At 43.8% G+C, this 19444-nt stretch overlaps 1 protein-coding gene across 1 annotated transcript in view; it reads right to left on the reverse strand.

Moving 5' to 3' along the window:
* The window catches only part of ccser1 (coiled-coil serine-rich protein 1), a gene marked incomplete at both ends in the record, with an annotated part of 146193 nt that extends 129306 nt beyond the window's left edge, over window positions 1-16887 (reverse strand). The window contains 3 exons of the mRNA XM_080004595.1: window positions 11265-11449; window positions 14701-15136; window positions 15850-16887. Coding sequence (XP_079860721.1) covers window positions 11265-11449; window positions 14701-15136; window positions 15850-16887 — 1659 coding nt within the window. The remainder of the gene's footprint in view (window positions 1-11264; window positions 11450-14700; window positions 15137-15849) is intronic.
* Between the last annotated feature and the right edge of the window lie 2557 nt (window positions 16888-19444).

Raw genomic sequence — 19444 nt, forward strand, 5'->3', positions numbered from 1 at the left:
ACTTTCTAATGTGACTGGATTCAATCCACCTCTCGAGAAAGGCTTGGACAACATGTTGACGCACGTCAGTGTGTTGTTTCCAGATCAACTGTATATATTAGGGGGTGTAAAGCCTGCTTCATACCAAATCCGGCCAGCGACAAGAACAAAGCAGAAGTCCATTCATTCCTATGGATAGTGGGAGACTACGGCCGGAAGTTTTATATTGGAATTGGGCGAAGTAAATAAGTCACATATATTAAATAATGAAGTGATTAACAATGGATGTAACCAAATTGACAAACAACAACACATATAAATCAGTTGTGTGAATGCAGTTCTCCCGGACGTATTCTGTGACGCGAAAGCCAGACGCAGCTCATCCGACGGCCACTAGCAAAGGACCCGACTGTCGGGTGCGTAAACGGAGTTGGTGTGAAGCATGCTGAAAAGGTAAATGCAGTAAAATTTACGGTTTAACCGTGAACGGTGAAGACAAAAAAAAAAAAACCCTCTCGTACGGCAGAGCTACAGCCGTCTCACCGTCTCTACCCGTCATCCTTTTAAAAAGTCAGACTCGCGGGGTGCTTAACGGATGAAAGTTTCGGGCGGAGAAAACTTTCATTGTTTCCAAATTAAAATGACTTTCAATAACACAAACGCTGACAGTGATGGACTCGAAAATACTTTTGTGTGTGACTTCTAGGAGCTCTATGCCTCTTTCACACAATCCATTTACGGAGGTGGTTATTGCTTCGCCGGGAGATGTCTGGCTGTACGTCAAAGAATATATTGTTTTTATGAAGACATCTTCAACACTCTCTTTATGAACCCTCTTTCAAACTGATATAGGTTGATAAATGGAGCGGAATTGAAAGCAGGACATTTTCTTTGAAATATAGCGGAGTCAAAGCAATAATAATAATATTATATAACGCACAGGTATCTTAAGCTGTAATTTAGTTGAGGAGTTTGAGCACCATCCATTTCTTAAACCACCGTCGGTTCGCAGTCTACAGTGATATTCTATTTGCGACCCAGAGAAGTCACTAATTCACTTGACGCAGTAGATGTGCCACTAGATCATTCAAACGCTCTTCATTCTCAACCCACTAAAAAGTTGGAACCCTTCTTCCAGACACTGATAAAATATCCAAAGTAATGGCACCACTCCAGGTCCAAAGGAGCAGCAGAATAATAGGAAAAACCATACAACTTACTTAGTATGAGTTTCATAGAAATGTTTCGTGTGTGTGCGCGTGTGTGCGTGTGCGTGTGCGTGCGTGTGCGCGCGTGTATGTTTACAAAGGAACCGTCCTTAATTCACTTAGAAGTGATAGATGTTTTCTCACTGGATTTGCATTAATAAAATAATACACTATGATTCACGCTATTTGAATTATAACCTGTATTGTTATACTGCATATCTGCACAAACCTTAAATATTGCAGAATTATGGATCTGGTCATAGATTTTGCGAGAGCCCCGCTCAGATGAGCTACGGCCGCAGGCCTGTAGCAGTGTAAAATCACACTGAAACATTAAGTACACGGCGGAGCCAGCCTCTTCATCTTTAGCAGGGACGCGGGCAATACGTTGAGATTTAGAAACCTCTTAGTGACAAACGTTGGTAGAATTTAAAAGCTTCTGCGTTATGAGAAGGGCTGGGTTGTTCTGTCACGCTGCAGTGGGACGCAGCCACGTTGCACAGGGCAATGCCGCCATCTCATGGTCGCCGGTGAAAAATCAACCACCCGACGGAGAAGAGCATCATCGACGACCAACTGACTTTGTCACTTTAATTAAGCCTAAAGGCAGAATGTTTAAAAGAAAAAAAAAAGAAAATTTTAAATCAAATTTGTTCAACCCAATATCACCAAAGTAAAAGAAAAAGAAAAATTTTAACCGCGAAAAATATCAGTCAGAAAAGTACCATCAGACAGCAATGCCTACACTATATATCTGGGGATTCGACAAATATTAGCAAATTCAAAAGAATATGTTCTGCGGCCAGGTCTCTAAGAGAACAGGCAGGAAGAGTTTCCACATCATTATGGATCTATGCTGCATTCACAGGCAACGCGGTCGACGGGAGACGAAAAAACTGCACTTTCTGAACGGCACGGGGGAGCAAGGGGGAGGTACGACGGCAAAACGTGAAGACATGTTGCTATGGTGACGTCCAAAGACTCCAATAAAATATATCTAACCAAATTATTTTGTGTCTGTAATTATATATAAGAATTTTATCAATGCATGAAGCTATAAAAATGCCGCTTACTATTAATAGTTTATTGTAAAATAAAATGAATGTTAAATTCCCTTCAAAATGTATTGTCATTCAAAGTTAACTTCATCACAGCAACATATTCATCTCCAAGCAGGTGACAATGGATTATTTGGCATCATGGATATATTTATGGATATTGTTCCGCGGCTGTGAGAGGGAGCACATCCATAGAGCTGTGTTTCCTGGTAGCGATCATTGATCGGTTAACTGAGAGTGATGAACAAGCTGATCACCTGGTTTCCACCGGCAATAGAAGCCCTTCTTTTATCATGAATTATTCATATTTAATTATTGTATAAGTTATAACCTAGAGCCGCGACTTTACCGGACCAACCGCGACACCACCACGTCCAAATCCTCCGTCTGCTTCCTCGCGACAAGCACCAAAGAAACAACTTTTATATTAATCCGCACTTTCTATTCAAGCCATTTAAGTGGGATATTCCAGAGAAAACGGCATCCAAAACGCCGGCAGCCACAGCAGACGTGCGCGGTAGAGTCGGCTCCTCGCCTAAGTAACATCCGGCTGTAATTCCGCCGAGGAGGACGGCAAGAAGTTAAAATATTTTAACTTTGCACGGATGATGTCATGTACCGTCGCCGGTGTTCTCATGACCTCCGGTTTGCCGTCTCCCGTCTAACCCTGTTCCATGTGAATGCGGCATTATTCCTTTGGACTGAATATGTTTACCCATGCACACGCACACACACACACACACACACACACACACACACACACACACACACACACACACACACACACACACACACACACACACACACACACACTTCTACCAGACACCAATAGCGACAATTCGACAAAAACTATGTGTGATGTCTGGTATCAGCATTAAAGTAGATGAGAGCATTCAATAAACAGCTCAGCTCGGCTCTCATCTCTGATGTTTGGACATGAACGGCTTCACGCTTGAATGCCAGATTGATGCCTTTCGATTTGAGTACAAGAGCTTAGTGTCATATCCAATTGTTCAATCGTACATCTCATCTGTGTGTGTATGTGTGTGTCTGCCTGTATAATAAAGCTTATTCCCCAAACAGCTAAAGTAATGTTTTCCGAGGCAATACCTTACAATATCTCGCACAATATGTATGACATGCGGCCCCGGTGCACAGCGTATGAAAATGCAATATCACCAGATTATCACTGCTTTCCCAAAGTAGCAAATAAAAAAATGAAAAAAATTGATAAACAACAAAAACAAAAAAAATCAAAAAAAAAAAAGGGGAAACAGGAAAAGGAAAACGACGGCCATTTGAGGGTAATGCAACTGAACACAAGACTTCATTTCCGGAATTAAAGCTAATAGCTCGGAGGTGTTGGAAAAGCCATGAAGAGCATATTAATGCATTGTGAGAGTTCATTTGAAACCAAATTACCCGTTTCCATGTGGCCCTCCAGCCAGGGAAGCTATTTTTAAGGCGATTTTGCAATTCGGGAGCTGTCCCCCCTTTTTACCTCGCATGTGTGATTTGAGCGAATATAATCCTCTAGTTAATAGAGATAATATGAGATTCAGGTGTCGTTAAAAGGCGGCTCCATCCCGCCGCGCCGAGCCAAAGTGATGTTCACAACAGTCATAAGAGGAAGCGCGGGGCTCTTCGCCGCCATTAAAAAAAATAAAAAATAAATGCTACGAAAATGACATTCCTTCGGTGGCTCGAGGGCACGGAATTCGACGTGATCAAGTGCGGGAGAGGGAAGAGGTGTGTTGCATACGTGAAAGAGCCAGGTATTATGGGAGGAAGATTAACTTACAGGCTCCCATCCCGCGTGGTGAAATACTAAAAAGCCTTACAAAGTGCGAGGCTCAAGGGAAAGAAAAGAGCGAAGCGTCGTTTCCAATGGGAGCGGCATCCGTTCATTTTTCCGCCTTCTCTATGAGCTTGGCATTCACTGGCTTATTTGTTTTTAGTTGGACTTTGAGGAGTAAGATGATCTGAAAGGTGAAACAGACTGTTAAACATTTGCAATTATGTCAAAATAAGTCTCAATGGATGCTCGCCATTGTGACCATCATTTTTCCCCATAATGGCTAATGGCTCCACATATTGGCACGTTATTTATTTATAAATTACAGAATCGAAAAAGTTCAAATTAAAAAAAATAAAAATCTTACAAAGAGAATTGTATCTTATCCCTGCCAAGTGCCATATCATGTTATGATCCCAAATATTACACATTTGAGAATCTGATCCGAGCAGTAATTATAGAAGATTTGTCAAAATCTAGCGTTGACGTATTGTTCCCGAATTTATGCCCGGCAATTAACGAAGCACTATCTTATCTTAAAGTATTAATATTCCCAGCTCAAATCACATATTATCAATTACAGAGCGCATTCACATATCTGCTCCCGACTCCAAACCCTCTGCCGCATTAGAATTCCGAGCCGGTGTTTATCACAATGGCAGGAAAATGGAAACCATTTAGCATGCTGTTTGATATGCACTGACCTGGTTTCTCTATCACTGTATTTCTCTATCTCACCCTTGACAGTCAATGAGTCCCAAAAGCTTCCGTCAGAAGATATCCACAGTATCAAGACCCCCAAAGAGACTCACATACACACCAATGGCTCCACACTATAAATCAAATCAACGTATATGGCCAGCGAACACACACGCGTGCGCACACACACACACACACACACACACACACACACACACACACACACACACACACACACACACACACACACACACACACACACACACACACACACACACACACACACACACACACACACACACACACACACACACACACACACACACTCTCCAAGGGCAGAGTCTGCGCGGAGCCAGAGGACGGCATCATTAACATACCGTGCATGATCAGGAAAAGCTGACTACAAAAGTAAGGAGCCACTTTCTGGATCGCTGAGCAGGTACCTCTTGTGGGCAGGCGGATATTATGGTCTGGTCCTGGCTCAGCAGTGATGTACATGACTTACTGCAGGTTGCGACAGGGTGTACCTATAGATCCCAGATGGGGCAAAGTGCCCGCCGTGGAAAAAAGTCTGATTGAGGGAAATTAGTGAAAGAAACCTCCCCCTGAAAATTAAACAGTGCTCTTTAAGTCTGCTTGGATGAAGGGCACACGTTTAGCAGGCTTTTAAATGTTTTAGTAAAAAATTTTAAAAAGAAAGTTGTCTCAGTATTAAAAAATGTAAGGGCGGCGCTCCGAGTGTACGTATGTGTTCTTCCATAAGAAACAGTGAATCATTCAAACAATGGCTGATCTACCAACTCAGTTGAAAGTCAACATGAGCGCTCACAACCCAGCTCATCTATATATTGTTCACATCCAGCAATGGCGAAAATAATTATGCACCTCAGGCGGGATTACAGGAAAGACAACAGCGAAGTAATTTCCATATTAAAGACTCATTTCACACCTGGTTTGAGCCTCACTCCACCCACTGAAAAATGTGAAGAAATGAAGGAGGGGGCGTGGCTAGACTCTGAAAAGTTTGAAAATGATCGTTTCAAATTCCCTGCTGCGTCAATGCACTAGTTGGTGGGGGAATTGGACCCCACTGTTTGTTTTTAATACGGGCGGTAGAGAGTCACGAAAAGTACCAATCTACGTCAGCATCCTCCCTTGCGCGCTTTGTGCTGATTCTAACCGGTAGAAGGCGCTGAGTCAAAAAATATTATGAACAAGGATGGATGCGTTTCATCAGAGTTACCGTATATATTCCAGTTTCTCGTGCAGTCAGTCCTTAGGCTAAATCAGGTCACAAGTGGAGTCACTGGAGATGCATTTGAGACGCATGTTAACGGGTGTGACTACAGCGCGTCTCGGACATAATCTGGAAATATCTGACGACAGGATCAGTCAAGTCTGAACTGGGGCACTTCTCGGTCACGACCGTCAACTTGAAATGTCATGATCATGAAAGAGCTAATTGTATTTGGACTCATAAGCTCCAGATATGGTGGCCCTGAGAGCTCGACGCACTGCAACTTGAGAAAACACACGCAAACAGACAAAACACAAGCGAATAAAAAAAAAACAAAAAAAAAAAAAAAACATCTTCACCCATATGACAACGCATGCGCAGCGTTTAGAAAATGCGCTGCAAATCCAGATGTGAGCTTTGCAAGTATGACAAACACAAACGCATTAACGGAAAACACAACCATATTAACAGAAAACACAAACGCATTCATGAAAAACACAAACGCATCAAGGGAAAACACAAATACATTAACGGAAAACAGAAACACATTAACGGAAAACACAAAGCATTAACGAAAAACACAAACGCAAAAGCCACATTACGGAAGTCAGCCACACCATTATATCGATCCACGGTTTTTATTCAATCCATTTAAGTGCGCTATTCCAGAGATAACGGCATCTACCGGCTCCGCGATACAGTAGTATTGTGTCATTCACGAACCATTCAGATATTTTGGCTGAAAAGGAGGTATCACTCACTTGTGTTTCCCTGTGAACGTATCAGTGATTCAGTGAATCAGTGATTCATTCACAGGGATATACTAACTCAATGAGTGAGTGCGAGCGAACGTAACTCGCAACTGACTGGGAGCTCAACTGAACTGACAGATGAACTACATCTACACTCAGCTGGACAAGCCGGCAAGTACTGTGAGAGTCATGTTCTTCGATTTCTCCAGTGCTTTCAACACCATCCGTGACTAAGACAAAGGAGCTCATAGTGGATCTGAGGAGGGCAAAAACACCTAAAACACCTAGTACAAATACCTGGGGGTGTACTTCAATAACAAGTTGGACTGGACCAGAAACACCGAGGCAGTCTACAAAAAGGGCCAAAGCCGACTATTTCCTACGGAGGCTGAGGTCCTTTAACATCTGCCGGACGATGCTGAGGATGTTCTATGAGTCTGTTGTGGCCAGTACGATCTTCTTCGCTGTCACATGCTGGGGCAGTGGGCTGAGGGTCGCAGACAACAACAGACTAAACAAACTAATCAGGAGGGCCGGTGATGTCGTAGGAGAGGAGCTGGACACCCTGACGACTGTGGCAGAGAGGAGGATGCTGTCCAGGCTTCAGTCCATCTTCGACAATGTCTCACACCCTCTCTACGACACACTGGCCCAGCAGAGGAGCACCTTCAGCAGAAGACTCCTCTTACCCAGATGCACCACAGGAAATCTTTCCTGCCTGTGGTCATCAATCTCTACAACGCCTCCCTCAGAGAGCCAGACACCCCCTCTCTGTAATCTGACCTCAAAACACAGACTTCCACTTCTGCACCTTCTTCTTTTTGCACATTTTTAACTGTACATTTTACACTCTATATAGATATGTTTATAACATATAGATATGTTTATATATATATATATATATATATTTATATATAAATATGTTTCTTAATAATTATTATATGTTGTATGTAAATATGTTGTATGCAGATTTGGAGCTGTAACAAAAGTAATTTCCCCCTGGGATTATAAAAGTATTTCTGATTCTGATTCTGATTCTGAACAGATCATTTCATGAAGGGATTGAGTTCAGTCCGTTCACGAACGACACCACGCTATCACAGAGCCGGTAGCAGCCAATTTCTCTAGAATGCTGCACTTAATTGGCTGAGATTAAAGAACGTGGATTGATATAAAAGTAGTTTTTTTCCAATTTATAAATTGCGTCTATTTATATTGTATTCTATTCTATTGCAGTTACTGTAAATGGGTGGATCTGGTTTGGCTCATTTCCGTAATGTGGCTTTTGCTTTGTGTTTTCCGTTAATGCGGATGTGTTTTCCGTTAATGCGGTTGTGTTTTCCGAATTCACAGAGTGTTCTGCTATGCAGTTCGTTCGACACGTGGGGATTTGCAGCACGTTTTCTAAACGCTGCAGATGCGTTGTCATATTGGTGAAGATGTTTTCTTCATTTGCTTGTGTTTTGTCTATTTGCATGTGTTTTCTGAAGTTGCAGTTATGTTGCGGCTTTTGCATTTTGTTTTGTCTATTTGCATGTGTTTTCTTAAGTTGCAGTGCATTGAGCTCTCAGGGCCACCGAATCCAGAGGATTGATGGTCGACCGAAATTTCAGTACTCCAGAAAGCGCATTAATAAGTTGCTTTATTGTGCATCACTCCTCCTGTACATACATCAGTCGACACTGACTGTCAACTGTCGACACTGTCCCACTTTCATCCATCACCTCCCGAAACCAATTTTTGTACTACAGTCGACGTTTGGTTCTGATTTCCAAACGGCTCCCTCATGCGGTTGTCAACCGGGCCGACACAAAAATCTTGGCAAACGACGTCGACAGAAGCGAAGCAGCTGCTGCGAAGGAGACACACTGGAGCTGAGAACCAAACCGCCAGCGCCAAGGTTATTTCAGCGTCCCACACTATCAATCTGATCCTGGCGGCTCGGGGATGTGTTGACGAAGCTGACAGCCAAAACGGATGGTGAAAAATGACATTGAGACCCGCGTCCAGCTGTTTGGAAATGCCACGAGCAGTGTCCAGTGGATGAATGGGTGAAGGATCCCAAAACGAAAACAAGTCTCCCGGAGAGAGCCCACCTGTTGAACTGAGAAGCCCAGCAAGACTACTCCACCCCTTTATTCCATGACTAATTACAATATTTGCAATACTCTGTACTTCTACTCTGTACAATGACAATTTGTTGAATCTAATTTAATCTAATATACATTACGAGTTATGACCACGTGCTAAGGGAGAGGGTATAGGCTCTAGCTCCTTTGGGATGTGCCAACACCCTGCCGGCTGCCCTGACCCACTTCACCAGGACTCACACACACACACACACACACACACACACAGACACACACAGACACACACAGACACACACACACACACACACACACACACACACACACACACACACACACACACACACACACACACACACACACACACACACACGTTATTTGGTGACCCTGGTTAAGCTTCAGTTTACGGCAGAGCCAGCTGGATGAGCGGTGTTGGTACCATGCCTGAACAGGAATTAATATCCCCAACGTCACAACATACACGCATCCCTAGACCCAGGAAATATTATTTTTGTTGATTTATGAAACCTTTGGGTCGCATGGCTGAAGGTTATTGAAGGGGCGTGGGCAGGAGCAAACCAAAGCCTGCACAGCGTCGATAAATGGTCTTCCTCCACTTTCAAGATGTCACCCAAGAATGTCACCTGATTATTTATTAACCCTAGTGTAATTTGCATGAATTATACAGAATATGTTGCTGTGTGCCGGGGCCCGCCTCACAGAGCAGGATTTACTGGTCAGCGAGCTAACTTTAAACCACTGCCATTTTTACCACGAGCGTCACCATGGTAACCTGTGATGTAGGGAGGTGTTGATGAAGCGGACCGCCAAAGGAAATGGTGAAAGACAACATTGATTTACACCTCTAACTTTTGGATCAATCATAAATATGTATGGAAACCAAAAATATGTATGAAAACCGTCAGGAATGTGTGTATTTTACAAGATTGAAATATAAAAGAAAATGTATGGATATAGACGGATTTTCACAAACATTATTATTCAATATTTTTCCGTTTATACGAATATGCTACAATGCCTGTCTCATCTCTTCATAAAAACATTCCGTGAAACTATATGATGATTACAGTATATTGTGAGAATTGACACAAATAATGTCAAATGAGAACAATAATAAATAAAGACCTAGAATGTGAAAATACATGGAAAATATATTTCAGCTGTATTAATTGGGGAAGCCTTATCAGGGATTACGCGACACTTTCTGAAAGCTGATTGGTCCAAAAACTGTTTCCCATTTGTAATCCTGAGCTCAGGTTAGGCGCGCAGGCGAAGTTACCATGGCAATGTACCCCCATTAAAAGTGATCCATCCGTAAGAAGAAAAAAAAATCCAGGGTTCGAAAAAAACGAAGTGCAAAGCTCTCTGAGTTCAACACTAGAGGATTTAACGGAAAGGACTAGCAGGTGGCTGAGAAGAAACGGATGAGTTGGGAAGGTACGTAGCTCCATGGCGTCATGGTGATGGCACCCAGCATGGACTAACACTGGCAGTGGCATGAGCCACTGGGCGGCCTGTAGGAATTGGTGGTGGTAATGAGTGATGGACGGTAGCCACTGGGCATAGTGGTTGAGGGTTGACCAAGGTTGAGGGTGGGCTGGACGGGGACATGGAGAAGGGGGGTTCGGGGAAGGGAGTGGAGTGGGACTTATCCAACTACACGTCAGTGAATGCCCACATGTTCGATACCCACTTGATCACCTCACACTGACCCTCGCAGTGGTTGTTGTAGCATGGCGGCCAACTAAGCCATTTGGAGCTGGTTTATGGAGATGTATGACCCCCTCCTCCTCTCCTTGTTGTTTGGCGAGTATGGGCTTCTGTGTGTAGCACACTAATTATCAGTGTAAGGGATCCGTTTTACCATATGCAACTAATGAATCCTGCTACGTAATACAGGCCCACGGTGTGTCTGTGTGTGAGTAAGAAATTGCCCGTCCTGTTCCAGTGGGATCTACTGCTGCTTATGCATTCCCTGAATCACTTCAGTAAACTAAAACTGGGTTGGGCCCGCTGCACTGCGATCAATCGCTAGCACATTAACGTGTATATGAGAAATATATTAATGGCCAAGAGAGCGCATGATCGATATTTATATTTAGAATTCAAATTTTCTGAACACTTAAATTGCATCTTCTTTCTCGTCCTCTTCATTTCCTCTAAATATTCTTTTTTTTTATAAAGATCCACATTTATCCAATTAAAAAAAAAACATCTACTGACTGTGTATATAAGCCTAAAACTGGAGGGAAGACTCCACAGTGTAAAACAAAATAGATGGAAATAAAGCCATGAGGACATAAAGAAATAAGTATATACAGTAATAGGATCAAACCATCTTTTCAAGGTTTAATAAAAGTCAAACACAAATAAAAACAAACAAACAAAAAAACAAAAAAAAAAAAACACATACACACAGTGGACCTACCAGACTTCCCAGTTTGGATGAGGAGGAGTTGTTCCTGTGTTTGAGCAGTCCACAGCCGTCGGTGCCAGGAGCATCTCTGTGGTTGCCATGAACCTGCGGACCACCAGCCCCCTCGGATGAAGAGCGAAGACGCCTGTCTATCCGCATCACCTCATGGTAAGGACTCACACTACTACACATGGAGGCTGAAAGCAGGAAACAAAGGCATTCGTTATCTAGAATACAGTGATCACAATAATACATACATAGCGTTAAGGGCTTGAGTACATTACAGAAAGGTTAACACAGTTTAAAATATAGCTGATCGTCAAAAACCTTGAAATCGGTGGAAATTCCTCCATACGGCCTAACATCGCCAACTTGACTAGAACGTTTTGGATTAAAGCGGTTGTTATTGGCCCTCAGTGCAAATATAGGCTTTTTCGGACCGAACAGTTCTGGGACTCCCTGAGTGGAACTAGGAACTGGGGAGGTTCCCCCGAGAACTAGATACCTTTAAAGGCTTTTTTTCGTGGTTGCATTCGCACTGGCAGTAGGAGCGCCGAAGTGACATCAGCCAATGGGGTTTCAGCTTTACTTTCGGGTTCCGGTTGAACTAACTCCGTAACTTTCACTGATTTCACCTTTTGTTTTTATTCAATTAACGTTAGAAAATAAAATAATGAAGTGAATACATCGACAATAAAATAAGAATTTTTATTGTTCTTTATTTTTAATTACTGCTGAGTGTACGTGGGCTGGTCCCCAACCTGCGACTCGACCGGGGGGGGGGGGGGGTTCTCCTCAGTCCGAGGGACCGGTGAGGGACCGTGGACTTGCGTCTGGACCAATCACCGTGCACCGGCGGGTTATCTCCTAAATAGGAGCCTTTCTGTGTGGAGTTTGCATGTTCCCCCCCGTGCTCACATGGGGTTTCCTCCACCTACCATCAGTAAGGACCCCCACCAAAAACATGCACGCATCATCTGACTTCTTGTGCTGGTAAGTCCCTAAAAGTAAGTAGGAGCTAAAAAAGTCCCTCAAGAACTATGATCGTTCCTCCAAAGGTTCTTAGTTCTTACACACTTCTACCAAGTAATTACAGAAGCTAGGGAAATCTTTTAGTTAAAGTCGCCTTTGCTAATGGGCAAATGGGGGTTACACTTATTTTGGAAACAAGTAACCTTTGTCTATCAACCTTTGAGCGGCCCAGCCACTGTGGTGTCTGCGAGGCCACAAAATAGAGACAGAGGAATGAATGGACACACATTTGTGCGCGTGTGTGTGTGTCTTTTTAAACAAGCACAAAAAGACCCAAACAGAGTGGACTGTTGTGAGCGCTGACAAAAGGAGGTCCATTTGGTCCTCCAATTAATAGATAAGATGAGAAAGAAAGAGGGCAAAACAATAACACATAATTTGATGGCAAGAGGAGCAGAGCTTGTGGCGAACCACGGAGACCACTGAACTACAGAGTCGACGCAATACGGCAGTGTTGTGCCATTAAGGCAGATAACCCAATACATCTAGTTTGTCTGCTGTTCCCAATTCATAATAAATAGTGTGGCAGCTGTGAATATTTGACCAACTTGATGCAAGCCTTTAAAGGATCTAGGCTAACTGTGTAACATTATGCACAGCCATTCAAATTGCATACAGTATCATTGTTTTTTGCTCTCATTCAAGTGCCATTGCAACGGTAACACCTGATAGGAAACAGACAGATCCCAAAACGGTCCTACTACCGGGGACAAGAGCTGCACCCTGAAATGCAACAAAGCGCCAAAGGTCATTCCTGCTGCACCTTGCTGTAGTTCCCCGTGAAAGAAAGATGCAGAGTGTCACAGAAGTTCACGGGTCGCTTTAATCTGCAGTTTGTCAGTCGGTGGATTTTTTTTTTTTTTAATAAAGAGGCAGACAGACGTGGGTTTTTACTGGCCACAAGGGTCGGATCAGAGATGTGCTAAGGAGCAGCTCTCTGGGATGAACAGTTCATTTTCTGGGAGTCAGAGACGTCACAGATGTGTTCAAGATAAGGCAAACTCTGTGACGCGCGAAGGACAATGGGGTATTGTTCCTGCTCTTGCAGCTGCATCGCGGCAAGGCCGAAAGCAACGATAGCAGCGGCAGGAGTCCAAGGTTGAACGCAAGCACCTAGACGTGTGTGTGAGAACTAACACTGTGTGTTGAAATAAAGATATGTGACTGAGGTTGTGTTCTTCATTATGTGTGTGCATAAATATTGATGTGATTACATATATTTAGATTTATTGTTACATGATATTGTTACACAGAGCATATTCAAAAACATGTTGCTGTGAGTGACAGGTTGAACAGAGGGAAGGATCTGGAGCACAGGTTCATCTGTGAAACATTACATTCTAGCTGCTTAAGAGGAAATGAGTGTGATATGAACAAATCACCTCAGATCAAAGACCAGACACAAACCGCAGTGTCCACAACTTTTAGTTTAGTTTGAGTGGTTGTTATTCAAATATATATAAAATTTGTAATTCCATTTTTTTCATGTGTTTGTGTTATATGTAGATTAATTTTCCAAATTAATAGTTTTAATGCAATTGAGTCATCAGCATCAACATCTACTGGCTTGTTATACATTTTATAAACACTACAAATTGCAATTTCGAGTCATACTTTGGATTTGCGAAATTCACAATTGTATTCTGATATTCATGTTTCGCGAATCGTTATTACATGAAATTAATTGCAAAACATGAACATCACGGTTATTTGGCAAGCTTGTTGAGTGTCATTGGTTCATCAATCTCCTAATTCATGAATATGGTGATGAAGGTTTTCCTTACAGCAGTGAAAAGCGACATATAATGCGGCATCGCGGTTTACCAACCTGGGGACCAGTGTGCATTACAATAACAGGATAAAACCGATAGAAACTTACGAAAATAACATTTACATACAGTAAATGAAATACAGATAACAAGGAATAATAAATAAAGGGGAATCATAAATATGTTTTTATATGTGTGAATTGTACACTTCTAGTCAGGGACCGGGACATGGCTCTCTGTGCGCCCCGATCGCCGGATATATATATATATATATATATATATATATATATATATACACACACACACACACACACACACACACACACACACACACACACACACACACACACGCATTCAAACTGACTTCAGCGCGGATGGAATCATGATTGTGGAATCTCCCGAATTCATAGATAGGAGCGCAATCTGCTCGAATAACTACCAATCTACCGATCTGCCAATGATGTGATAATGGTCACAGCTCATATTTTCCCGAGTTTTTTTTAGAGAAACCGGACAAAGACCTGACGCAGTTCAGGTTTAAGGATCTGTTAATTTCACCTGGAGACACCCTGTGTGCTTCTGTGTCTACCAGTATGCACCAGAGCCTGGAGATGGTGTGTGCGTGCGTGCATGCGTGGAAGTTTTACCTGTGTGCGGCTTCCGGAGGTGTGAGGGCCGAGGCTCGTGACGGCCGCAGCAGCCTGCCCGTCCTCCCTCCTGGAGGGACAGCGCATTCCTCACCCTCCTCTCTGACTGCTCCGGGTTGGAGTGACAGCCCTCGCTGCGCGCCACGCCCGCCTCGCTCTCGCTGGTCGTCTCAGTCTGGTAGCCCGTCTTCCCCTTCCCCGCTACCGGCTTCCTCTCCTTCTTCTCCTCCTCCTTTGGCACCTCATCCCTTGCTTCCTTCCTCTCCTCTTCCCTCTCCTTCCTCTCTGCCGAGGACTGTTCCTGCGGCGGGAGGCAGAGCACCGCCGTCTCTGGCTCGGAGAGGGAGACAGCCGTTTCGTAGTCTGTGTTGTTGGCAGTGCTGGTGTCTGGCAGCAGAGGTTTTTCTGCGCTGGAGTGAGCCGGAGTGAAGAACACCTGGCAGAAGGACAATTAAAAAAAATAAAAATAAAAAAACGGGGATTAAAAGGATTAAAGTGAATATGGCAGAATAACATGAGCCAAGCCTGAAATATACTTCTGTGTCGAAGCGAGGGAGCATTTACGGTTCTGGGCTGTTGACTCTGTTCGTAGGACGGAAGTAGAAGTGTTACATACATACCACAATGCTATGTATACGGACGACATAACTTTAACACTTCAGTCTCAACACAAATAAAAGCATATGAACGCAAGTGATCCAGTTAAAAGTAAAAAAAAAAAAAAAGTCTCAAATATGAAGTATTTAAGTATTTTCTATTTCAGTAGTTAATTAGTATTTGCACACTGAATGAAGTATTTTAGTGTTTTAGTGTTTGGGAAATGCAAAGCAATACACATAATAGGAAATACTAAGCAATCCAAATGGACTAATCACAGCTTTTATTTGCAGGAACATACTGTATTTAGGGACTCATGGGGCTACGCTGGTACTGTAGAGACCTTTGGCGTCGCTACACCGTAGCTTCAACAAAGAACCATGAAGACTGCACTGCATATGGGGATATCCCCAAAAGTTTGTAGAGGAATCTGGAAGCTATGAAGCGTTGTCATTACCCCAAAGATTTGTATCAGTGCAAATCCTTGGTTTTAGCTTCGTGTTCCCTGCAGAGACACCCTGTGAGGAAAGGGGTGCACTGGCAGCGCCCTACCTGGGACGTGGAGATGGCCAGGCTGAAGCTCTCTGGGGCGGCGGCGGGGTTCGCGGGTGCGGATCCCTCAGTTTGCTCAGGGGCTGCGGCAGGGCCAGGGGCAGGTCCAGGGGCGGGTCCAGGGGCCGGACCCGGCGCGGGGCTGGGTGCGGGCAGGGCGTCCGCCTCCGATACAGAGTCCTCCGTGATGGGGATGAACTCGGAGGGGGTGAGGGCCGTGGTCCGATCCTCTGATATCATGGGCGACTGGAGGGAGCTCTCCCCTCCGACGCCGAGCAGCTCCCCCGGCCAGGACCCCGGGGTGAGCCCGCCCGCAACGGGGCTAACGGCGGCGGACGCCGGGGGTTCCGGATTTACCTCCGGTGGTCTGTGATGGTCGGAGGTCCGCGAGAAGTGGTGGTGAGCAGAGAAGGACTTGGGGAGCAGCTGCTTCTTCTGGCCCGACGACCGTTTGTTGTTGTTGCTGCCGTTGCTGTAGTCGTCGAGAAACCCAGAGTCGTCGCCGTCGTTGGTCCTGGAGCTGCTGATGCAGTTGATGAACACACTGCGGTTGGTCGTGGAGGAGGAGGAAGAGGATGCCTTGTCGAAGTCCTCCGTCTGGGAACGCGTGATCTTCTTCTGTCTGTAGCTGCCGAAGCCGAAGGAGTGGCGCGGCTTGGAGCGCCCGCCGCCGCCATCGCTGATCCCGGCCGACGACGACGAGGCGGTGACCGATGTCTTGGCGGGGTTACTGTTCCCGTTGGCGTCCGTGCCCTCCTGCGGCGGCGAGGGCGCGAGGTTGAGGTTGGGCGGCTGGGCGCGCGGGGCGCTGCTCCGCTTGCCGCTGAAGCTGAGCGACGGCGTGCGGAACAGGCTGCGGCGTTTGCCTGTGCTGCCCGAGCTGGAGTTGGTGCTGGAGGGCGACGAGGTGTGGACGCCGTTCCCGACGCCGCCCGACGACGGGGACGACGGGAGCGAGTCCTGCCTCTTGCTGCTGCTGCGCCGGAAGATGGGGAGGCGAGAGACGAGCGTGGAGCGGCGTGGAGCGGATTCCCCCATCGAGGAGCTGAGGCAGCGGGCACCCTGTGGAAAGAACAGAAGCAAATAGAACCACAGGGCGTAAATCTGTGTTCGAAACAAGCCTGTTTAATAGGCTTGACGTCCTAGTTACAGAACAAATAACTGCTATTAACAATATTTTTTTTATTGTTCATTTTACTATGTCAGTATACATTTGTAACAGTGTAATAATACAGTCTTACAAATCAACCTAATGCAAAATAGCCATTTATTGGAAAATAAGTTAATTCAATTTTGGTTCCAACCGAAAATTGGAACATAAGAAGTTGGGTAGACTGTTAATTTGCCTCAACACAACTGATCGAAACACACAATTCTAATCCTAATTCCATTTATAGCGACATTTTTTTTTATACAAAAAGAAACAAATTCAAAGAATTTTCACTGTACACACTAATGAGCTAGGATTCAAATGTACCCTACAAAAATAAAAAAACGCCAAAAACCAGGTCAAAAATCTTTGTGTGACATGTGACTTTATGTACCACTTATGACTTTATACTATTCATCAGAGATGTCCAGTCGACTTGAGTCATAGTTGTGATGACTTGCAATTTGACTTGACAGAAAATAAATGACTTGAGACTCCACGTGGACTTGGAAGTTAAAGACTCTTGACTTGAGACATGATGACTTGAGTGACTTGTTTGTGTTTCATTCACTGAAACCTTGAACTAAAACGCTACCTGCGAACAAAAAGGTGATTTGTTTGGGCTCGGTCGTCCCATCCCCTCATGGTGTCGCGGCTCGGTAGCAGACGGACAAATGTTGTAGTAATCCATGAATGGTGCCATCGTGCAATTTGAGGTTTCCTTATCCATCACAGGTTGGTGTTTAGAAAGTTGTAAGCTGTAAACAAGGGACGGTGGTTATTTTTCTCTTCCGTGTTAAGCTACGTGCGCTGTGATTGGTCCGCGAAGCCCTACGCGCCACCATGTTTGTTTACATTCGCTCCCAAGTGCAGATAACGTAAAGCACGGTGACTCCAAATGATGTCAAATATTGCCGTAAAGCTGTTCTGCCGCTGATTTGCGACGTAGTGTTAGAAACGGTATAAAAGCCTGAGCGATATCAGTCATTATTTGACTTTTTGACCCCATTGAGATCGGCAGTTCTGCAGCCGATGTGTCCCGCTTTTTAAACAAGTATGATAAACAAAGAAACATTGATTATTTATGCTGTACTTGTCTGCTTTAACACTACTTTTAGGTTACTCACCAAAATAAGCACAAAGTCCATCTAGGCATTATAAATTACTCCACGTTTGTTTACACTCGCGTTTAGACACCACTCTCAAAGCAATAAGCCATGCTGCGTTCATGGGAAACCAAGATGATGCGTTCGCACGAACTCGTAAAAAAGATAAAAAATAAGAATTTAATTGAATGTCGTCTTTTACACTTTTTTATCCATGAAAAAGTTCTTTGTGTGTTTATTTATTTGTTTGTTTGGTTATAAGTTAAAATTTTCTCAAATATAGAAGCTTAAATAAAATCTAAGTTTTTCAAATCCATAAAAAAAGATAGCACTTTTTGACAAAATATCAGTCAAAGCGTCAATAATGGGTGGGCTAGGACTCTCCAAAATCAGGATCAGCATCAGACCCAAAAATCTGGCATTGGTCGGGCTCTAAAAATATGTATAGACAAGACATTTTAATATTGTCTAATGTTATATATCATCATATCACACAGCCCTAATACTAAATATAAAATATTAAAATGTTCAACGGTGTCAATGTTGACATTACAAGTGTCAGTGTAACGTCACCCGGTATGCCAGCACACGCTCTGAATGGCATCGTCATGATTGGATGACGACCCTGTCAGTCAAGCTCCTCGCTTCCTGACCTTGTTTTCAACGAGAAGCACTCGTTACCCTCCCACTGGTGACACACACCCAGTCTGATCAGATCACATCATCATGGCGGCTGCAACTGTGCCAAGACTCATCACTTTCTAAATCAAAAATTCCACTCCATCATTTTCATTCAATCAAATCAATTTGTGCAAATCTATTCATAACTTTTTGAGGTATTCTGCAAACAGGCAGACAGGTGGACAGGTGCGGAATCGAACAAAGTTTGATGTTGTGGTCTGGCTGTCAGTATTTCACTGTTTCAAAGTGATAGAGCGAATACTGTTTTTAATTGAGAGGAAATGAATAAATATATAAGCTTTTATAAAGTTATTTGTTTTTGTTTGATGACATGTATTTGACTGAATATCAATAATTATAACACAAATGCAATTCATTGTCATACTTTGAGAACAGATTAGATAGATAGGCCAATAATATTATTATTAGACAGATACTAATACTTTGTCCTTCTCTTTATAAAAGACTGGATACTGACTGGATACTGCAGGTAAGACCGCAGTAACTTAGGGAAAAAAGTGACATAACCTGTGATTGACTTGCCCAAGAAAAAATGTCTTGGGACTTACTTGTGACTTGGATAAGAGGGACTTGGTCAAAAGTCTGCTTTTTATCATTGCATGTGACATCAAGTATAAAACTAGGGGCAATATCTGTT

The sequence above is a fragment of the Zeus faber genome (genome assembly GCF_960531495.2).
Source record: "Zeus faber genome assembly, chromosome: 7".
NCBI classification, from domain to species: domain Eukaryota; kingdom Metazoa; phylum Chordata; class Actinopteri; order Zeiformes; family Zeidae; genus Zeus; species Zeus faber.